The sequence below is a fragment of the Pararge aegeria genome, chromosome 18 (genome assembly GCF_905163445.1).
Source record: "Pararge aegeria chromosome 18, ilParAegt1.1, whole genome shotgun sequence".
In the NCBI taxonomy this organism is placed as follows: Eukaryota; Metazoa; Arthropoda; class Insecta; order Lepidoptera; family Nymphalidae; genus Pararge; species Pararge aegeria.
This window is the reverse complement of record NC_053197.1, coordinates 9,571-33,252: the sequence shown is the minus strand read 5'-3', so window position 1 is coordinate 33,252 and position 23,682 is coordinate 9,571. Positions and strand designations below refer to the sequence as shown.

Genomic DNA, 23,682 nt, shown 5'->3' with positions numbered 1-23,682 from the left:
TTTATCGCACGCATCGGAATCTCTCAAAAAGGATATTTTTTGCAGTTTTTGCAACATTTCTTATTAATGGTCGTAGCGTGATGTTATATAGCCTACTACCAGTCGAAAAAAAAGTCGAAATCGAAACAGCATTTTCTGAGATATGCGCGTTCCAAACAATACCAACCAAAAAACAACACCAAAAAAACTCAAACTCTCACTCAAACAACTCACTTTTTTTTGTGTTATTAAAGATAGGTCAGCGTTTGACGACAATCATGCCCGTTAGAAAGCAATGATGATACTTGAATAAAGAAATATTTGACTTTGTTTTTGACTTTGCATACTTTATGTGAAGCAGCACAAAATAAGTACTAGGTGTTAGTCGTTAGCTCTGGGTAACCAACGTTGACCCAAGTCGGTTGGCAAAATGGATAAGTAACCGACTAGGGGTTCGAACGAGAATTTGATATCCGTCTATCCTAGCTGCTATCACTGACTTATATTATTATGACGGTAATATTCCAAGTAAGACTTTAAATCTTATTGTTAGTTCTAGTAATTTTCGTGTAGAACCTTCTGCATGTGTGTTAAAATGCGTAACTTTTTTTTATTAAGTCCTAGCGGCCTCACCCTGATGTAGTTCCTACACATAGACAACACTGCATGTACCTATTCAGTATCGTTAAGCCTTAAGTGAGTGGTTTTCTGATGTCTGCTGTGTTTTTGCATGTATATCTTGTAAAGTGGTAATAATGTGATTATGTACGGCCGCGCTGTCCGAAATCGGTCAGCTGGGATCCTACTTACCAAACCTGGCATGAGTAGCGACTAGCGACTAGCGACAGCACGTCAAGGGGGCGATTAGAATGATAGGTTATATATTTTATAGTAAAGAACTCTCAGAACTAAGTCTGTCTTGCACTTTGCTGGTTTTCCTTAAAGGCTAAGGGACTTTATAAGCAAGAGAACGGGCATACGAATATCTAAGTATGGCTCTTCTTTGGGCCATGTTTCGCAAGCGAGCTTCTTCGCCTGCTATACTGCGTTGAGAATCGTCCGGCTGGAATTGTTATTCCGGACATCCCAGTTCGCGCAACACACGCATTGCCTATTCATTTCGCGCTGAGATTCGTACGAACTGAATAATGGATGCGGCGTGCGGCGCGCGGCGCATGCGCGCGGGCGGCGCCGCGCGGCGGGCGGCAGTCACGCGGCGCGCCTCGCCGCCCATGTCGCCTGCCGCCGAGCGCCCGCGACCCGCCACACGCGCCCGCACGCGCCCGCACGCGCCCGCACGCGCCAATCTGATTACCGGCGCTCCAATTAGCCGCGGCCCCGCGCCCGAGCTGCCCGCAGCGCCGCGCGGAGCCGCTTACGTAAGTGCGCGCTGCTGCTAGTGCTGCGGCGGCCGCAGAGTGCAGCCCGTGCTGCGTATCGATCCGGCGCCGTGAGCTCCGCGCTCGCACGGATTCACGCTCTCCAGTATAGGTATCCGAATAGAAACAAACTTCCATCAGTCGGACTTCCCGTTCGCTGCGGTTGAAGTTCGTCGCGAACGGCCCCACTCACCCGTGTAATGATACAGCCCAGTGATCGCACGAGAGGCCCGGCCCGAGTGCTGCGAGCTCCATGGCCTGACCCGTCGGCTTCGACACCCGCGGCGCCGGCCCACATGCCCGCGCGAGCCGACGCGCGGCCTCTCATGCGAGTGAGCCCTCAAAGCCCACAGGTGAGCCGGACTCCGCGAGCACACTGCAGACATGCGTCCATGCATCTCGGAACGTTGTAACTTTTAACTCATCGATACGAAGAAGCCTAACTAGCAACTACGTGTGTTGCTAAACAGAAATGTACATGCGGCTGTACACGATATTGCCTCTGCACGCGTAGCCCGCTGCTCAAGCCACGGGGCCACGGTCAGCGTGACGATTAAGCGCTGGCATGCAATCTGAAGTTTGCGATAAGTATGTTAACCGTCTCGATAGTTAAACAAGTTATTAAGTTAAGTTATGTTTTCCTCTTGAAAATCTTGGTAATTGACAAATTTAATTGAAGTGACGATACAAAATGAAGAATAGATCTTAAATGACGACTCAAAACCTCGAATTCTTGTATTAATTCGAGTGCGACAGAAATCTTAACAATAACCTCTCCTTTCAACAGGCTTTCCCAAAGTTTTTAATTCAAAATTGAACACGACTACATGTATATACCTGGGAGGTGAACCGCCAAATCCAGCCAGCATCTCCAAACAGTGCGTGTTGCCATTGATTAAGTACTTACAGTTCCGAAACATGGTTGCTTATATAAGATATATATATATATATATATGTCTTATCTTTATATATATTATCTATGATAGAATATAAGAAGGCTCAATCACTCAGTTGACGTTGGCGAGAGCTATGCTGGAAGTATATCTACGTGATCAAATCAGAAATGAAGAGTTGCGTAGAAGAACTTGTGTTACCGAAATAGCTAAACAATTAGCGAAGCTGATGTGGCAATGGACTGGGCGCTTGGCTCGGGGAACCGATGTATGTCGGACTCCCAAGATGCTGCAATAGGAACGCCACACCGGTAAACGCGTCGATCGACTTCCAACGAGGTGGACGTCGAACGGGTCGCTGGAAGCCGCTGGAAACAAGTGGGCCAGGAGTTTGGAACGCCCTACAAAAAAGCTATGATCAACAGTGGGCGCCAATTGTTAGCAGTGGTGATGATGATGCGCTCCGGTATCGCAGAATACATAAAGTTAAGATGGTACTGTAGGGAGCATTAGGGCAGGTTGACGCTGAATCAAATAAATAAATAAAAATACTAGGACAATGCACACGTTATGGGTACTAAGACGACTGTTGAATATTTTTATGAATAATATACATAAATATTTATAATATACAGATACACACCCAAACACTGAAAAACATTCATGTTCATCACACAAATATTTTCCAATTGTGGGAATCGAACCCACGGCCTTGGACTCAGAAAGCAGAATCGCTGCCCACTGCGCCACTCGGCCATCAAAAATGTTTTCATTGTAAAAACATTTGTTATTACTGCATAAAAGCATAAAAGTAATTGAAACCTAATACAAAGTGAGGTAAAAAGAGGGATTTGAATCGTTACGTCCTACTGTAGCATTTAGATACTTTATTGCTTGGGGCACTTTTAAAAATTAAGTGATTTAAGATCGGAAATTCAGTCGCACGTCATAGCAGGAGAGCTGGGTGTCAATCATAAAACTATCTCATCATCATCACCTCAACCGATTGGTGTTAAACTGTCCGTCAGAACTATCTGGTTTCATTTGAACAATTTGGATAAACAAACATTCTCTATATTTGGGTCGCTTATGCAGCGGTGAAACCTGTGTAACAAAAAACGCTACAAAACTATTGATTTCGACCTCCCCTACCAGAAGTTGATGCGATCAAAGCAATGAATCGACGCAAACGGGCCGGGATGGCAAATAGGAAGCGTGTGGCCATTCCCCTCGGTGCCGCTCGAGCACACGCACATCGCACGCTTCCACTCGCCGAGGAGTAAGAGAGTTGGCCGGCAGCTGATGTTGCAGCGACACATTTCCAACTGCTCTGGTCGCTGCAGATAAGTAGAGATAACCAACTCTAAAGTTTAAGAATGTCTCTAGATACAATACTGCTTCAAGTTACACTACCGACATAACGGTCCACATCCATAAGTATCTGATTCAAGAACCTACCGGTAATACACTTAGTCATATAAATTACTCAAGCCTAATGTATCCTATGTTTGTCGTTAGGTTACAAGCTATCTTAATACAAAATATTGTAAAGATCGGTTTTGCTGTTGAGCCCGTACACAGACAGGTAACTACAATAGCAACTAAGTATGGATGGCATACCTGTCCCTTTGTGTTAAATCCCATTTTTTTTTATTTTGTGCGACCCTGCCGCTACGTGTTAATTATAAATGTTATTTATATCTATTGATAAATATCTGAAGATGAGCATTATTAGGGTAGATATCTCAACGAACGCTCTCTGCAAAGTTACGTGTTTAACGAGACTCTTGAAAATAACGAGGATAGTCTGCGAGATGTAACTGAGCGATGGGCGCTGTGGCCTGCGCTGTGCGTGCCGGCAGCAGTTCATCGGCAGTCGTTCTCGACGCAGCGGCTCCCGTGTTGCAGGCGGCGCCGGGCGGGCGGTGCGGCGCGGGCGGCTAGCGCGCGGCATGCCGGGCGGCCGGCGGGGGCTGGTGGCCCCGCAGAACACCTTCCTGGAGAACATCATCCGCCGCTCCTCCTCACAGCGTCGGTGTCCCGTCACGTCGGAGTGCAGCCATCTTAACACGACACTTTTGACGCGCATCCGCTTTGAAGAAGATCGTTTATTTACGCCTTTAGAAGCTTATACATTCTTATCAGAAACGACTTACAGCTGTCAAAAGTGGAACATTAAAATGGCTATTATTTGTAGTTAGCACTCATCCGCACCCACCCCACTGCACAGCTTCTACTCACATCGGCCCCTCCAATCGATATCTCCTACCGAGTTCCGAGTTCAGGTGCTTTAACACCCGTCATTTTTAAAAACAATTAAGCGTTCTTAGAGTTCTGGCAATAGAGTTCAGTGAACGCTACGTCACGCGTGTTTTGTTTTTGCGTGACATTAGGAATGTGAGAGAGACATGCCTGCCAGGCCTGCTGACCTAAATGATATATTAAAATACAAATTAGCATTCATAAAGTTTTTTTAGAAATACCACGGGAGCAGACCAAGATGCGAACCCGGGGCTCCTCGGCCTGTTCTTACGTATCTACTAGCCCACTGCTCACGTAACTCAAGTATTGACGACTTCACTTAACGTAATGCCCATAATTTATCAAAAGTAAAAGATGAGAATTGTTATTTTGTGTTAGCCGATAACGCACGAGCCCTTTGCTACGGCACGATATCGATAGTTTACTCTGTTGTATTCGTTCGCCCGCTACGTCGTAGCCGATGCGTAGCGAAAAGTATGCCCCTGAACCCGACACGGCGCGGCGTTACAAAGTGGCCCTGTTTGTGCTACTGCCACGTAGCGAGGCGCGGCGTAGCGCTGCAGTGGACGGCAGCAATTTACTTCTGTGGGAAATGTATACAAACATCGGTTCGTAGCAGGCTGCGCGGCGTATCCACAATAGATGAAACCTAAATACTTAAAATAATTATCATTAAAGGCTGACATGAATTTGCTTATTTCGGAATAAAAGATTAAAATTTTTTGTTGGAAATTGTGTTTGAAAAGTTAAGGAAAGATTTTTTACAATTTTTGAACAATTCAGTAACTTGGCCGCCATGGCGAATGGCGCGCCGAGCGACCCGTGCTGGCAGGCTGGCCAAGCGCCAGGACAGCATTGGCCGAGGCTGGTCCGCGGCGCGCGAGTCTGGCGAGCCGCCGAAGGCCACGTGCACGTAATATTATAACACTCGCCTTACGCGCAAAGCCGTGTCCATTGAAAGTCTTCTTGTAATGTAACAGATTAGAAATTATTCGTTTACTCAAAGTAGATTTAGGTTTCGTGTGTTTGGGTTCCGCTGAAGGTCATACCGTGAACCGATTTTACTTACCTTCTGATGTCGTATATGGTATTCAATAAGTACCAATAGGGTATTCAATAAGTATAATACTTTTTTATAAAACCACTATCTGATGCCAGCGATTGCGTAGAATTCCTGATTTCTTGTGAAATGAAGACGTGCCTCACAAATCGCAAACTTTAGTTTAACAGTTTTTAAAGTAAGATGGCCGAAAACAGGCAGAAATGCACTCTTTAGGATCTATTGTATATTTATGCAATTTTTTGCAGATATTAAAGAATCCTGAATAAAATTCTTCATAGTGTCTCAATAAAGTAGAAAGTTTTTGCGCAACCCAAATGTTTGCCCCGTAATTTGAATAATATCAATAATTGTGATTCCATTGTTCATGTTTCTAATTTTATAAACAGTCATTTCATACAACTTTCCAACCACCAATTCCTACTCTCAGTTTCTCCCGTATTGTTCAACTGCTTTCAAATCGGCTCAGCTATGCTCAAAACTTAAGAGTTTGGAACATCGTCGCAAGGTTGCCTGCCTTTCGGTATTCTATAGGATATATTTCGGAGAGTGTGGTCAAGAACTATTTGATCTAGTTCCCCCCTCGCCTTTTTACCATCGAACTGCGAGGCTCCGTAAGGATCTGCATCCCTACGTGGTCGATATACCGCGGTCGCGTACAAAGAGCTTCGCACCCTCGTTTCTTATCCGCACCTCTAGGATCTGGAATGCTCTTCCAGCTTTCCATTTTCCCCAGATCCTACAATATGAGTACCTTCAATTCAACAGTGAATAGGCATCTTCTAGGCAAGCGCGCTCCACCTTAGGCTGCATCATCTATTACAATCAGGTGTGATTGCAGTGAAGCGCTCGTCTATAAATATAAAAAAAAAAAAAAAAACTGACTGGACAGACGGTAAAAAATCTTTTAAACATTTTAGGAATTCGATAATAATTTGTAGTTAATTTAATGAATAGTTTAAAGAAATAACCTTACAACATTTGACTTACGTTGGGTGTTTATGTCACGTGTCACGTGATGGCAGTGGGTATTTTCGTATAAATATCGAAGTGGTTTGATACAAAGTTCAGTCTCTTCCCGATAGACTCTGCAACCAGCCAATGAATAATCTCTGGTATTGAGGCTGCAAATTTTATGAGTGGCGCGATGGCAATCATGCCCAATCAAATAAATATCATTCGATATCTTTCGATAAATAAAATTTGTCAAATGTTTGTTGTTATGGCTGATTCCCGCCATCTTGAAATATTAGTATCGAATAGCAATTCGATCTGTTATTAAGGAAGTTTTGATTGAATGATTAGTTTGCTTTTTATTTATGATGTTAAATACACAATAATTAATATTTAAGATGTGACTTTGAGAGAAGATGATTCAATCAATAATTATTTGGATTCCTTCAGTTTTAAGATATTGTTTGATACTTGACAAAAAGAGGTGATACAGTTAATTAAAAACTGAATACTTCATGCGTCTGATGTTTGTTAACTGTGTAGAGTGTTAACACTTGTGTGTAACACGCTGATGTTCAGTGGGGGTTCAAATCGCAGATAGACACTCCCATTTTATTTATATCTTGTCTTAAGACGATCTTCCAGTTAGGCCATACATAGCACATCATACAAATTCCTGTTTCATGAGAAATATAACTACTTGAACGCTCACAGCTATTAGTGACGTAGTTCCCCCACTTATTTCATAACGGAAATATCAAATTTATTAATTTTAAAATTCATATTAAAAATTTCAGCGGCCTGAGCGCTTAACGAACTACGCTACGGTTCTCATGCCGCCGATGCCGAAATGAATTGATGCTTTATATTAGTCACATAGCGACTGTAGCGCTGTCTAATAGGAAACACAGCTGCATCCTCCTGCCGTCTTGCTGTCCGACTCACTAACTCTTCCTACAGTTGCTAAGCGGTGACCACCTGTTATCGCCATACAAAATATGCGTTTTGTATGGAGACGGTGAGTTGGCCACTTGTGGGAACAGTTAGTGCTACGGCCGCCGCCCGCATGCACGGCGAGCACGGCTCTCGCGGCGGCGTGCGGGCACTGAGGGCGCGCTCTTCCTCAGCAGACAGCAGCTTCCTGCTGGCCAACGCGCAGATCGTGGACTACCCCATCGTGTACTGCAACGAGACCTTCTGCAAGATGAGCGGCTACAACCGCGCCGAGGTCATGCAGAAGTCCTGCCGGTGCGTCACACTAACTGCGGAAAACCGGTTATTTTTGTCGGAACTTACATATTCTTGCATATTTTAAATATTTCTAGATCCTGACCACCCATTGGGTTGCCAGTACCCATATCGCTTTGCGAGCATCGATGCTTTCGAGTATCAAAATAAAACGACAGAGCCCAAGAACTAATATTGTATTTTTTGGAATGTCTTTATGCCACAGACAAAATAGACAAGAGTTACAAACGAAACTTAAAACACTAACTGCTTATTAATTCAGCAAAGTTGAATTCGCAAAAACTTCCCATAACTTGGATTTACTACAAAACATCATATCATATAATCTCGTGCAGACCGCGCACTACTCGCGGTTAGTCTCCGAAGCAATGCGCTGCGTTTTGATTTACAATGTATTTATTTCTTTGTCGGTCACATTGAGATGCGCAGGTGCGTCTGCGCAGGTGCACGTGGATGTACGGCGAGCTGACGGAGAAGGAGGCGGTGGACCGCGTGGACCACGCGCTGGACCACCACGCGCCCGACCAGTTCGAGATCCTGCTCTACAAGAAGAACCGTGAGTGCCGGCGGGAACATCCCTCCACACGTCCTCCACTGAAGTGTACGACGCTGGCCGCAGAGCACTGCTGCAGGCGCGTTTCTGCAATAAGAATGGCTATTTATTTAGACGTGACGCGATGACAACCTGGATGTCGACTGCGTCAAATATTTAGTTAATTTAAATTTGTAGATTTATTTACTTGCATCCATGCCTTTACATAGTCACGAGGCCCTGTCGGGGCGTAGCAATGAGAAACAGTTTGACCCTTATAATTATTAAGCATTACAAATATACGATTTCAGGATTCTTATTAGTTTCAGTCAGAATAATTAGTTACTATTAAAGATCGTCAAGATAATTAATCTATTTCAATATTAAATAATTGCTCAGCTAATTGTTTCGTCAATAAATTATGTTAAGAATTACTGTGGTATGTCATGAAAATAATTTGGAATAAGGCGATTATTTAATTTTATATAACATAATATTAGAATATACTTTTTATTTCCTATTATCTACTTTTAAAATATACAACCGATTAGATAACGCATGTCGTGATTTTGAGGTCTATAAAGTTAGAAATTCTTGGATATTTTAGAAACATTTTTGTAATAACCATTCTTTGATTTTCCTTTAAGAATTGATGTCATTGTTTATATTACGATAAGGCGTTCGTTCAATTCCAAATTCAGAAAAGTTAAAGAAATTGAAAATGAATATATTAAGGGCACAATTACCTAGCTAATATATTAAGCGGCGGTAGATATATTTTGCAATAGAAGTAACAGCATTTTCCGCAGCTACGGTCTGTCCCCTAAGGGGCTTCCCGGAACACGGTTTAATTCGCTCGCTACGGCTCCTATGCGTGTCGAGCTACGTGCTTCTTCTGATCAACAAACTACGGTCAAGCATCGGGTTTCGACCAGGCAATCGGTAGCTTTTAAATTGACATTGAATACTTTTAAAATTATATAAATGACCGTTACACACTGCAACACACCGCGTCGCAGGCACGCCGCTGTGGCTGCTGGTGCACGTGGCGCCCATCCGCAACGAGCGCGAGCTGGTGGTGCTGTTCCTGCTCACGTTCCGCGACATCACGGCGCTCAAGCAGCCCATCGACGCGGACGACCCCAAGGGAGGCGAGTACCCGCGCCGGCCGGCCCGCGCCCGCCGGCCCGCCGCCGCTGTCACGCGTGTCTGTTGCAGGCCTGTCCAAGTTCGCGAAGCTGGCGCGCAGCGTGACGCGCTCGCGCTCCGTGCTGGTGTCCGCGCTGCCGGCGCTGAAGGAGCCGGCGCGCACGAGCCAGCTGGCGCACGTCAGTACCGCCGCGGGGCGTCACCAATAACCGGTTCAATTCATTCCCTTCCAGACTAGACGGAACACTTTCATTCCTATGATTAGGTTAACGACTTTCCACCATTTTGTAAACATTGAAAAAAATATTGCAATTTTTGAACATTGTGGAAAATTCACCTAAGTTAATGTTATCAATTCATGAGCAAATTAGATAAAAATGAGGATATTTTATTTTTTTTTGTACAGAGATAAACATAAGAATCTGTGTATCCAACATTTTCGGCACTGCACAGAGCGTCACAAACCGCCTCCGCTCACGCTGTCGTGTGTGGGCAGCGTGGCTGGGCGACCCGGAGGACGATCTCACAACAGCACTCGCAGACAGGATCCTCCTGAGAAATACTCCTCGATGGAATTGCATTGCTGATAAGCTAAACCTTTTTGATTACCCAGAATTCGTAGGACCCGTTTTTTGTATTTTGTTTTCTAATTAATCTTGTTTGGGTATGAAGCCCGAACTCGGGGATTTAGGAGAACTTTGAACGTTTGAAATGTTGTCCGGTTTTGACCGGTATATGGATCGGTCGTAGGACCGATATTATTGAGGTTGCCCATCTCAGCATACGCGCTACAACTTTGTTACTCGTTAGAAGGATCGTTGGAGACCATTCCTCCAGTCACCTTGATAAAGTGATTTTAAGAGTGGAAACACAGATTATAATCTTTTTATCTTTACAACAAAAATCCATTTTTTTTCTTTTTTTTACCATTGATTTTATGACATTTACTTATGTAGTTATACCATAATATGCAAGAATTGCTTTTTCTTCATTTGACACAAGATTGGGATGAGTCGTTAACACAAACATAGAAATTAAAGTAAGAAGCCAGTCTAGATTTGGTAAATATTAATAAAATATTCAGTATAGAAAAATATTTTATGTGTGTCCATTATGTATCTCTCGGTGTGGTTCAGATGATTAACTTCGACCAGCTCTATGACCACAAACTGAATGTTGGATAGAAGCAGGCGTTACTTTGCAATTATCAAAATTAAGCTTAATTTGCTATACTCCGCGAAAAGCAGGAGAATCCGTGTGGTGTAATTTATAATTTCTTCAATCCTATATACTCCACACCAAACAGATCTTCGGCAATATACCCTCTACGCACTTTCGCTCCGAAACCGGAGCATCCTCAGGAGATGTTTACTTTACAAGGAATAATTGTTAAGATACGTATCTTAAGCTTAATTTTGATAACAAACTGAACGGTTAAAAAAAGAAAATTGTAAATGGAAAGTCAAATAACACTACAATATAATAATACAAAAAGTCATTTTTTGTGTATAAAATTATAGTAAAACACGCATTTTTCAAAAATTATTTTATGACATTGGTGTTAAAACATAACTTCGCGGATGTCGGCTATATGGCTAGCTCACCTCTCGAATTAATAATACGATTAAAACATTCAATGTATAATTCTGATGTATTTCAAAGTCGTTAATGCCGAACCAGCACTTGTGAAGTGCCTTGGTATCAGTCAATCAACTTTAGCTGGCTACCAAAACCGCAAGAGCTTGAGCGCCGTCTTGCTAGTAGAGAAGACGTCTAATTTTCATTATGACATTAAAATAAAAGCCCTACGATCATACCTTAACAAACATGCCGGACGCTGAACAAAAGCGCGACAAGCCAAACAGTATCCTGAACTCGTACTTGCATTGTACCCCTTTACTTATAATAGCCTTCTGTGTTAAAGGCATTCTGTGTCCAAAGCCGATCCCCTGTCACATCGTATTAATCTATTGGGGATTCAAAAAAGATGTCAATTACTTACCAACATTCAACTGTTGCGAACAGTTACCTGATTTAGTACCTTGTGAAAAGTTTAATTTCTGACGCAGACATGTCGGGGCCTCCGGGCATAACCTAGTCCGTTATGGCCGGAGGCCCCGTGACGCTGCTCTGCGCAGGTGATGTCGCTGTCGGGCGACGTGCTGCCGCAGTACCGGCAGGAGGCGCCCAAGACGCCGCCGCACATCCTGCTGCACTACTGCGCCTTCAAGGCCATCTGGGACTGGATCATCCTGTGCCTCACCTTCTACACCGCCATCATGGTGCCCTACAACGTGGCCTTTAAGAACAAGACCAGCGAGGATGTGTCGCTGCTCGTCATCGACTCGATCGTCGACGTGGTGTTCTTCATCGACATCGTGCTCAACTTCCACACGACGTTCGTGGGGCCGGGCGGCGAGGTAGTCAGCGACCCCAAAGTGATCCGCAAGAACTATTTCAAGTCGTGGTTCCTGATCGACCTGCTGTCGTGCCTGCCCTACGACGTGTTCAACGCCTTCGACCACGACGAGGACGTGAGTGCGGGCGGGCGGGGCGGCCGCGGCCGGCGGGCGGTGCAGCGAGCGCTTGTTGCAGGGCATCGGCAGCCTGTTCTCGGCGCTGAAGGTGGTGCGCCTGCTGCGCCTCGGCCGCGTGGTGCGCAAGCTGGACCGCTACCTGGAGTACGGCGCCGCCATGCTCATCCTGCTGCTGTGCTTCTACATGCTGGTGGCGCACTGGCTGGCGTGCGTGTGGTACAGCATCGGCCGCTCCGACGCCGACTCGGGCCTGCAGTACTCGTGGCTGTGGAAGCTGGCCAACGTTACGCAGAGCCCGTACTCCTACGTGTGGTCCAACGAGTCGGACGGGCCCGAGCTGGTCAACGGCCCGTCGCGCAAGACCATGTACGTCACGGCGCTGTACTTCACCATGACCTGCATGACCTCCGTGGGCTTCGGCAACGTGGCCGCCGAGACCGATAACGAGAAGATCTTCACCATCTGCATGATGATCGTGGCAGGTGCCGGAACTCTTCTCTTATTAGCCGGAGCACGGCGCGACGCCCGCGCAGCCATGCGGCGGGCGCCGCGCCTCCCCCCTCCCCCCTCCGCGTTGTCGCTTACCTGTGTGCACTCGCATCGCAGCACAGCGCATGCGAAAATAAATGCTTTTATTGATTTTGCAAAACTGCGAGTACGACGCTTATAGATCCTTTTGATTATTTACAGTTCTTGTTTTGGGTATTATTGGTAGCTCGAGTAGCTTTCCCGAGGCTTTGTTTCTGTGATTGGTTGCGTCGAGACAGTTTATGATTTGCTGCCCGCCCCGAGCGTCCGCCCTTGCCCATCCCCCGTGCAGGCCCACGAAGCGTCACGGTGAGCGGTGACCGTTCCGTGTAACGTGATGCACTCGTTGTGACAAACACGAAACATTCTCGCAAACGAGTGTTTCGATTAATTATTATTTTGTTAACTGCCGTTGGTAAGTCGGAATATTACGGTTTTTGTCTTTTTCTTATAAATTGATCAATAATCGTCGGGGCTACGCTGGCATTGTGAGACGAATGCCTCGGGCTCCGACGAACTCGTAGTACATGGGACCCCATCTCTAACGAGCGAGCATTGCAATGTTGGCAGCGTTACTGTATGCGACGATATTCGGGCACGTGACCACCATCATCCAGCAGATGACGTCCGCCACGGCCAAGTACCACGACATGCTGAACAACGTGCGTGAGTTCATGAAGCTGCACGAGGTGCCCAAGGCGCTGAGCGAGCGCGTCATGGACTACGTGGTGTCCACCTGGGCCATGACCAAGGGACTGGACACCGACAAGGTGCGTACCCGCGCGCGCGCCGCCACCCGCCGCCGCTCACGGCCCGCTGTTGCAGGTGCTGAACTACTGCCCCAAGGACATGAAGGCTGATATCTGCGTGCACCTCAACCGCAAGGTGTTCAACGAGCACCCCGCCTTCCGCCTAGCGTCTGACGGCTGCCTGCGTGCGCTGGCCATGCACTTCCACATGTCGCACTCGGCGCCCGGCGACCTGCTGTACCACACGGGCGAGTCCATCGACTCGCTGTGCTTCATCGTGACGGGCAGCCTCGAGGTCATCCAGGACGACGAGGTGGTGGCCATCCTGGGTGAGTGTGCGCCCGGCCCGCGCCGGCCGCGCCGCCCGCGCTCACCCACAGTCTGCGCAGGCAAGGGCGACGTGTTCGGTGACTCCTTCTGGAAGGACAGCGCCGTGGGGCAATCGGCGGCCAACGTGCGGGCGCTCACCTACTGCGATCTGCACACCATCAAGCGGGACCGCTTGCTGGAGGTGCTGGACTTCTACCAGGCCTTCGCCAACAGCTTCGCGAGGAACCTCACGCTCACCTACAACCTGCGACACCGCCTCATCTTCCGCAAGGTTCGTTCGGAGTGCCGCGTCTAGTCAAAATTCAAAATTCATTTATTTCAAGTAGGCCTAATTTCCAACGTCAACAATTTACATTTTGAATTTTAACATTCATTTTTCTATCTTGTGAGAGCTGAAAGCGGAGCCGGATGCTTCCAAGCAACCTTGTCATTAAAAAATTCATCAATTGTATAGTAACCTCGCTGTAATAAATGTGTTTTAACAAATTTTTTAAACTTGTGCATTGGCAGGTCCAAAATCACCTTAGGAATCATATTATAAAAGCGTATACTCAATCCCACAAATGATCCCTGTACCTTACGCAGACGATATGCAGATGACACTAATTTATGACCATTTCTTGTAAGTCGACTGTTTATGTCCACTTTTTGTTTATAAAGACTAATATGTTTTCTTACAAATACTATATTGTTATAAATATATTGTGAAGGTACAGTAAGTATGCCTATTTCTTTAAACTTCTCACGGAGGGATTCGCGTGATTTAAGTTTATATATTGACCGTACAGCTCTTTTCTGCAATATAAATATAGTTTCGATATCAGCTGCTTTACCCCATAACAAGATTCGAAGATAAGATAAACCAGTGCGACTTCACTCCTATCACTCCGAGCGCTCCCCGCGCGGGCTCACGCGTGTGTGTCGCCAGGTGGCCGACGTGCGGCGCGAGCGCGAGCTGATGGAGCGGCGCAAGCGCGAGCCGCAGCTGGAGCAGGCGCAGGACCACCTCGTGCGCAAGATCTTCTCGCGCTTCCGCCGCGAGCGCAGCGTGGCCGCCGCGCCCGCGCCGCCGCCCGCGCGCGCCGCGCTGCAGGCGTCGCTGGCCGCGTCGCTGCAGGCCTCGCTCGGCGCGCCCGACCCCGCCGACGGCACCCGCGCGCTCTCCGCAGGCTCGGCGAGCGGCGCCGACGAGGGCAAGGCGAGCGGCACGTCGGCCGCCAGCGGCGCCGCGCGCGGCAAGTGGGGCCGGCTGCTGGCGGGCGGCTCGCTGGACGCGGCCGACGCGCCGCGCGCCTCCTTCACGCGCTCGCTCAGCGCGCGCGACCGGCCCGCCGCCGACGTGCTCAAGGTCGCGCCTGCGGTCGCCTCTCCGCCGTCGACTCTAGGGGAAGCGGCATACTGATAGCGCTGTCTCATCCGCAGACTGCTTTCGGCCGCGGTCGCGCCGGCAGTGTTCTGGGAGCGGCTTCACGTCGGGAGCCCATTGACGAGGAAGTAGATGATCGGAAATCGCATCCATCGGCCTCCTCGCAGCCCGCGGCCAATGCGCCCTGCCCCGCGCCCCCGTCCGCCCCCACCGCCGCGGCGACCGCGCTGCCGCAAACACCCGCACCCGCACCCGTACCCGCACCCGCACCCTTACCCGCCCCCGCACCCGCACCCGCATCCGTATCCGCGCACGACGCCGCACTGGCGGAGCTGCGGCGGGACGTTCGCAACGAGGTTCAGCGACTCCAGCAAAAGGTCATCCTTTTTTATCTCGTGGTTTCTACACTTCTATGGAATCCCTATTTCATTGCTTATATGCTATTATTTTCTTACAACTCATACAAACTTAAGCTTTTCGTATTTATTTAGACTAAGGAATTGATCTTTACGAAAATTTACAACAGAAAGCAATGGAGGATGATACGGGTCGAATTTTGTCAGCGAAAGCAGCAGAGCATACCTACTCTAGGTTGTAATGACCCCATAAAAATAAATTTAAAATTTTATTGTCTGCTGTCAATGCTGTTATTGCTTACGATTATGTAGGTTGATAAAATCGGTAAGAAGATGACGTGAGTTGATATAAGTTTGCTGGGTAAAAGTTATACTAAGTTCGATTTAGCTTCAGCCCAGTGTATGAAACCGAGATTAAAATCTCCGAGGTGGAGAACATCGCTATTAATTTTGTATACGTAGGTATAGCTTCACTTATAGATAACAGCATGAACATGCTTTCATAAATATTGGTTTCTAAGGTAAAAAAATATACTTTTAAAAAAAAATGCGTTCTTATTTTTTTAGAAGATTAGATCGATACAAGTATGATACAGCATCGATATATAACATTTTTATTTAACAGCTGGGACGCGTCGAAGAGCTTCTCACCTTTCTCGCTAACCGGCTCGGCGCAGATCCCTCCGAAGCGACGGACGCGGCAGACCGATCCGACAGAACCGACCGATCGGATCGAACCGAGCGACCTGATCGCTCCGAACGAGCGGACCGTCCCGATCGGCTCGAACGCGTGGAGCGAACCGACCGAGTGGAGCGCAGTGACCGTCCCGATAGACTAGACAGAACGGACTCCACCGTCCTCGCGAGGAAACGACGAACCAAGGTATTTTTTTGACGTCTTGTTGTTAGTACGGTATGGCCACTTACACGAACTAGATGGAACTATTATATAGTTTAGTATAGTAGTTATAGATTACACAAATGAATGAAAGTTGACATTTAACCATTGTACGAGTACAGGACATGATATTAATATTGTGTAAGTAGGTACTAGTGGTACTTTGCGAATATTGAAATAAAGGTCAGTCAATATTCTCAGAGTACCTCAGCAATTTATGTCCACCCGAAATGGAATAAATAACATTGAGCATTGCTGTCCAAGAGCGTGCTAAAAAAATATCAAGAATGGAAAGCCCAGGTATTCAGATATTCACTGCAATACCCACAATGTTCAGGATGGCACTTAGATCTTTCATTAATTAACAGTATTATTGAAGCTAAATACCTAGTTTCTTATCAGTAATCATTTATTCTCATGACTATTATTCTTCCTTCCTATTAAAGTATTAATTTTATAAAAGAAATCTTTTAAGCCCACCAACCTGCTTTAGAGTAGTGTTGTGGGTCTGTACTCTATAAACCTGACTTTCCAAGGAGTGAAATAAAACAACTGGACTGACTCTAATACTGTATATTAAGCTTCTCTATAATTCATATTACTTGTTACCTTCAAATGACTCTACAACCAGTTCGGAATGCTGTCTTCGGCAGAGAAGACCACTGGCAAGAAACTCTACCGTTGCTCTTTTATTCAATCAATTAAAACAAGACTAACAAGACTATAAACACAATTACAACATTATCATATGTTATAACGCTAGGCCCTTTGATACAAGACATATAAGACAGGTCAAACATAACTACTAGGATCACTTATAACATCAGGACTTTTGAAACAAATTGTTTGTATAGAGCAACCTATGCTACATAAGCTATCTGTATGAAATAATGCTAGGGCTCCATATATGATACCTGAATAACCCAAAGGATATAAGAGATATACTTATCTGATGCTACATCAGGTACAACCATAGTACCAACAACTTTTAACAACTTATCTCAACTCCATCACCAGTATATACGACTCTTGTTTTGCCACAACAATATTTCGTTAAGTATGTCGTTTCCATTATAAATCATCTATTCCCAATTTGTAACGTTCTATCCACAATACTTTACTTAATCTTCTATTCTCAATTCATTAATTTAAATCCGTCCTCACTTTTCTTTGCCGCCAATCTAACTTGTCAAACTCGCGTCTCCCGCCATAGATCCTATACTTTTATTTGACAGTCTACTAAAGTCCATTATTCTATTTTTAATACATTATCAATGAGTATACAAACTATGATTTGTTGATATACTTAATATAATCATCGTGTTTACCTATTTCCTAACAAGCGCGTTAAATGAAGACAATTGTCGCGGCATTCGTGTACCAACAAGAAGGGACCACGATCTGAATCTCTCTTCTCTCTTCATCGAGCTCGTAACCGGCGTCACCTGGTCGTGTCGTCGCGTTTCAGGCGCGAAGCAAAGGCGCGGCGCCCCAAGTGCCGACGCCCACCACGCCCGGCGAGTCGCCCGGCAGCCCTGCGAGCGGCGCGGCAGCGCGCCGGCGTGACTTCGTGTAGCGCGCGGCGGCGGGCGGCGCGGCCCAGTAGCGCGCCGCCCGCCCCGCCGCCGCCGGCGCGCGTGGCGGTCGCGCGACCCGCGGCTCCGGCGCGGAGCGGCGTGCGTGCGCGGCGGCCGCCTGCGCCGGGGACTGTGCCCGAGCGCTGTGGGTGGAGGTGTGAGCGCGGGCGGGGAGAGCTCGCAGCGGTTGGGTGCGCTCGCGCGGGCGAAGCACTGTTTTTGAGAAGCTTTATTCTGCTTTTTATTATATAATAATAAGGTTTGAGTACTGCCGCCGGCCGGGGGAGGGGGCTCGCGCCGCGGCGCCGACTGCACTGTTGTATAGCAATATAACGTTACAATAATATATATAAATAACTAAGTTACATCTAAGAGTTTGTAAAAATATATAAATAAACTATATACACCTAATATATTTCAAATTAGTTAGCAATACTCTTTCACGATTCATTCCACTGCATCTCGTAACGTGATCTCTAAACGACCAATTGATATTTTCTTACTACCGCAAGCTGTATAAATTTTAAATCTATATACATATAATATTACTATATCTACAGACTACCGAGCTAAGTATAATATTGTCTATTTCGGAATGTTCCTTTTTATGAGTCGAAAAGACCGACTCCTAAACGCGAAAAGTTTAATATATATGACAATGTCAATAAAATACTTATAAATTATGAACTGATTTAATTTTCAAGCTGTGCAATTAAGTAGATTATAATTGTTATATTCTTGTTTCCAAAGATCGAAATGCCTTGTTACCAAATAAAAAGTTTATTTCGATAGAAATATATTTAATGTAAGTTAGAATCTTTCGTGATACATATCTAAACGGATCGGCGAGCTGCCGGCGCGCGACGCCCGTTGTTTATTTCACTGTTAACTTTTTTTAAATTTTAACTTCAAAAGTAAAGCGCGCGAGCGGCTCGGCTCGGTGAACGAGTACTCGCAACACTAAAGCCCAGAGCTCATATCCAAAAGATTTCTGTTTTTAAGACCTTGCCTCGGCACGCACGACTCAGTGCCCTCGGCATCGATTGCAAATTAAGGAACCTAGTAATACTTCATATTAGTATTTTAAAATCAGTGAACATCATGTGTTTTATAGCTTTGCCAAAAAATTTGGATTGGGGTTTTCGCGTCTCTCTTCTGCCCATCGCGCTGGAAATTTTCACAGTTGTATGAATAAAAATCAGAAAATTAATGATTTTTAAAATCTAAATACCTATTGTAAAAAGAGCATTGAGAGAGAATAGTTACGAACAAAAGAATCAATAAGCAATAATAAATACAGAGACAGTACCATGATGTTACTCATAAGTAAGTGTTGTGAGCCCGTGCCGAGGCGAGCCGGCCGCGGCGCCGCTGGCGACGTGCGGGCGGCCACTGCCCGCTGCTCCGCGCTGAGCCGCTACTCCTTTTGTCTTTTAATGCGAAATATATCGATATAAAACGAATGCATTGTTTTATTTATTTGTGTGCGGGAACTATTTATGCAACGCACGGGAGGAGAGTGCAGAGGGTCCAGCGAATCGACGGTACATCGCAACGCACGGTCACGGCTGCGAAAGGAACTCGCAAACGGACCACCGAAAACGCGATCAACGGTTTAATAGATAATTGTTACCAAAGGTGTAACGCTAGTAATAATAATAATAATCTATACTTCTATACGAATATTATAAAGAAGTAATGTTAGTGAGTTTGTGGTAATCTCTGGATCTACTGAACCGATTTTGAAATGAGCCACATTATTTGTGAGTGTCATAGGCTATATATAAACCTAAAAACTGAAAATATTTTTTTGTGGTAGTCGGATTTACAAAGTACCTACGAAAAAGTGCGCGATAGCATATGTATAACTATTATATTTAATGAGTCTAAGGAGTCTGATGGCGGCGCCACACAGTGGCGCTGTCTCTATAAAAGTGGTGGTCTTTTATTATGTTATTTATTTATGGTATTTTTTTAATATCATATCAATATTGTACCCCGATGTACATCTTTCAAATGTCTACCCACTCACGGCACGGGGAGGTAGGTAGTAGTAAGTAGAGGTAGTGACGAAAAATAACGATACGGGACTCTTACGAGGCCTCGTAATCGGAATGAGTACACTTTAAATATTTTAACGAGAGGTACAATTTGAGGGCAAGTCTGGTGCCAGTGGTTGATTAGATGCACACACTAATAGACTTTTATAATTATCCTATCCTATCCTATCCTATACAAGTACAAGTACAAGTACTGGTAATGACATTTTTAATGAAAAAAATTAAAAATATTTCAAAAGTATCGAAGAATTAATACACGAACTGCCCACACACTTGTAAATATAGACGCGCAAGATCGTTACACGAACCGCTTACCATTTTTCAATATATAAATGTCTATCAAACGATAACAAGAACCGATAGCTAACACATACAAACACATACTACATATACGCAATAAGGGAACCAATCAGTTTAGTTTAATTTTTTTTTTTTTTTTTCACTAACACATTAGGCCCGTCGCGCCGCGCCACTACTATATGGGGCGAAGGTGACGGCGACTTTCATTGTTTGTCGCGGGTAACGGGGAATCAGGGTTCGATTCCGGTGAGGGAGCCTGAGAAACTGCTACCACATCCAAGGAAGGCAGCAGGCGCGCAAATTACCCACTCCCTGCACGGGGGGGGAGGTACGGGTAGGTAGTGACGAAAAATAACGATACGGGACTCTTACGAGGGCTCGTTTTCGGAATGAGTTTCTGCGACTACCATTGTTTGTCGCGGGTAACGGGGAATCAGGGTTCGATTCCGGTGAGGGAGCCTGAGAAACTGCTACCACATCCAAGGAAGGCAGCAGGCGCGCAAATTACCCACTCCCTGCACGGGGGGGGGAGGTACGGGTAGGTAGTGACGAAAAATAACGATACGGGACTCTTACGAGGCCTCGTAATCGGAGTGAGTACACTTTAAATATTTTAATGAGGTAAAATTCAAGGGCATTGAGGGTCTGGTGCCAGTCGTTGATTAGATGCACACACTATACTTTTTATAATTATCCTATACAAGTACCAGTACAATTACTGGCATAGAGCTGAGTTTGAGAGCTGAGTTTGAGAATTATTAATATTTCAAAAGTATCGAATAATCAATACACACTGCCCACACACTTGTAAATATAGACGCGCAAGGTCGTTACACGAACCGCTTACTATTATAGGAAAGTACTATGCAAACACATATTACAAATACGCAATAAGGGAACTTTAAATTGGAGATTTTACCCTACCACACCCGTCTGTCTCATTCTGAAAACTATTCAAAATAATTGCTATTTTTCATTCTCATTCAAATATAAATAATAAATGTTATGTATGTATGTGCATGTATGCATGTGTGCGGTGGCGCCTCAGCTCTAGCTAACTCTGTTCAATAAAGCAGTGTCATTATAGCAACCGTGCGTATTACTTGTGTTCCCCGACGTAACAGTGGCGACGACTACCCGCGTTCAAAATTATAAAAATGTCCGTTGAGAGATTCGGAATTTTGTCCATTTTTGATCACAATGTCCATTCATGGAAAACATATAAAGGCCGTCTATTGCAATGGTTTATTGCGAACGAGATAAACGCATCAACGGATGCGACGGGGATAAGGCGCCGGGCTATACTACTCAGTGCACTCGCAGAGGGATCGTACCAGCTCGCATCGGACTTAGCGCTACCGAAAGCGCTGGAAGACGTCCCATTTCAGGATATCCTGATTATCCTGGATGCTCACTTTACGCCGAAACGCTTAGGCATCGGTGAGCGGCACAAATTCTACGCGGCAACGCAGCAACCTTCCGAGTCCCACACGGAATGGGCAGCTAGATTGCGTGGGCTGACGGCTCACTGCAACTTCAGCAACGTGGAAGAAGCATTGCGGGATCGATTCGTGATAGGTATGCGACCAGGGCTCGAGAAAGAAAAGCTGTATGCCAAGGATATCACGGAGCTGACTCTCGCGAAGGCGGTGGAGCTGGCTGAGGGAATACGGTGCGCGCGCGCTGGTGCCGCGGCCAGTAACCCCGCAATGGCTGCGACCAGCGCCGACTCAGCCGCGGGGGACGCCGAGCGCGCCATGTTCAAGATACGAGAAGTGCCGTTCGGAAATAATAGTGACCAAAATAAAAGTGCGGGGAAATTGAAGTGTGCGGTTTGCGGGTTCTTCCACGGATCCAAAATTTGTAAATACCGAAATTATGTTTGTAAAAAGTGTAACAAAACAGGTCACCTCCAGCGGGTCTGTAAACAGATTAGGTACCTAATCACGGCTGATGTAGCCGAGGATGACGATGACGATGGTAAGTTATTTAATATACGTTCAATCAAAGGCGAACCTATGGTGTAATTTGTGTCGATCCGCGGGGTAAATTTAAAGTTTGAAATCGATAGTGGTTCTGCGGTCACAGTGATATCCGAAAATACCTACACCAAACATTTTAAGGAAGTACCATTGTCTAAGAGTAATAAGAGGCTTATGAGCTATACAGGTGATAACATCTCATGTATAGGTATGATTCGAATGCCAGTGACATTCGAGGGTCAGTCTCATACACTGGACATATACATCAAACGCGGTGGCGGTCCGCCGCTATTGGGTAGGGATTTCATTTCGCTTTTTAAATTAGAGTTAAAGTCCGTTAATTATTGTCAACAAACAGAAGATAAAGTTGACCTTCAAGCGCGATACCCGCACATATTTTCAGGCAAGTTAGGACGTTTCAATAAGTATAAAGTTACATTAACCTTAAAAGACAATGCCAAAGCGGTTTTTTTCAAACCGCGACCCGTAGCATTCGCATAAGGTCGGGATAAGGTCGATAAAGAAATCGATAGGTTGGTCGATTTAGGGGTACTGGAACCCGTGGAGCATTCAGAATATGCATCACCAATTGTACCCGTGCTCAAGAGAGATGGCTCAGTGAGATTATGCGCTGATTATTCGGTCAGTATAAACAAACAGTTAGTCATTGAAAAGTATCCCTTGCCTACCGTGAGCGAATTATTCTCTAAGCTACACGGTGGACAAAAGTTCACAAAATTAGATCTCTCTATGGCTTATAACCAATTCGTATTGGACGATGAATCTCAAAAAGTGACCTGTATCAACACACATCGTGGTATTTTTAGGTACACTAGGCTAGTATTCGGCTTGGCCTGCGCGCCAGCAATTTTTCAACGCGCAATGGAGGGTGTGTTGTAGGGTATGAACGGGGTACTTTGTTTGTTGGATGACGTTTTAATAACCGGTACCACCGATTCCGAACATATGGATCGGTTGCATGCGGTACTTCAAAGGCTACAGGATGCAGGTTTAACACTGCAAAAGGAAAAGTGTGAATTTTTTATGGACGAGGTCAGTTATTTAGGGTATATCATAAACAAAAATGGGTTAAAGAAGTCACCCTTAAAGGTTAAAGCCATCTTAGAAGCACCGGTTCCATTAAATATCAGCCAGTTACAGTCATTTCTAGGCCTGGTTAATTATTATCGCAGTTTCGTGCCCAGCGCGTCGTCAGTGTTAAGTCCATTGTACGATTTATTGAAAAAGGGCGCTAAATGGAATTGGGTTCAAAAACATTGGGATGATTTCAATTCAAAAAGTATCTAGCATCAGATCAAGTGCTAACGCATTTTAATCCTGACGCATAAGTTATTTTAACTGTCGATGCGTCCCCGAGCGGATTAGGCGCAATTTTATCCCAAAAGGAAAATGACGGAATTGAAAAACCGGTAGCTTTCGCGTCGCGAACCCTCGGAGCCGCCGAGAAACATTATTCTCAGATTCAGAAAGAAGCTACGGCAATAATATTCGGAGTACGGCGGTTCCACCAGTATTTGTATGG

General features: G+C 45.6%; 2 protein-coding genes across 2 annotated transcripts; both read left to right on the top strand.

The window, feature by feature from the left end:
• The first annotated feature begins 1,263 nt into the window (after positions 1–1,263).
• On the top strand, positions 1,264–17,796 carry LOC120631719 (potassium voltage-gated channel protein eag-like). The gene is made up of 16 exons (XM_039901401.1): positions 1,264–1,470; positions 1,568–1,711; positions 4,160–4,282; positions 7,658–7,775; positions 8,219–8,331; positions 9,327–9,458; positions 9,526–9,635; positions 11,595–11,990; positions 12,052–12,475; positions 13,092–13,291; positions 13,347–13,599; positions 13,660–13,871; positions 14,529–14,948; positions 15,023–15,343; positions 15,948–16,205; positions 17,689–17,796. Exons 3-16 carry the CDS (start codon positions 4,204–4,206, stop codon positions 17,794–17,796), a joined length of 3,144 nt encoding a protein of 1,047 aa, XP_039757335.1. The 5' UTR covers positions 1,264–1,470; positions 1,568–1,711; positions 4,160–4,203.
• A 3,453-nt stretch (positions 17,797–21,249) lies between these two features.
• LOC120631692 lies at positions 21,250–22,380 on the top strand. The gene has a single exon (XM_039901367.1). It carries the CDS (start codon positions 21,315–21,317, stop codon positions 22,182–22,184), a length of 870 nt encoding a protein of 289 aa, XP_039757301.1. The 5' UTR covers positions 21,250–21,314; the 3' UTR covers positions 22,185–22,380.
• Positions 22,381–23,682: the final 1,302 nt, after the last annotated feature.

Coding starts and splice junctions, on each gene's coding strand:
- LOC120631692 (XM_039901367.1), top strand. CDS start 21,315: ATGTCCGTTGAGAGATTCGGAATTTTGTCCATTTTTGATCACAATGTC.
- LOC120631719 (XM_039901401.1), top strand. CDS start 4,204: ATGCCGGGCGGCCGGCGGGGGCTGGTGGCCCCGCAGAACACCTTCCTG. Junction 4,283..7,657: donor CCGCCGCTCCTCCTCACAGC/GTCGGTGTCCCG, acceptor CTTCCTCAGCAG/ACAGCAGCTTCCTGCTGGCC. Junction 14,949..15,022: donor CCGCCGCCGACGTGCTCAAG/GTCGCGCCTGCG, acceptor TCTCATCCGCAG/ACTGCTTTCGGCCGCGGTCG.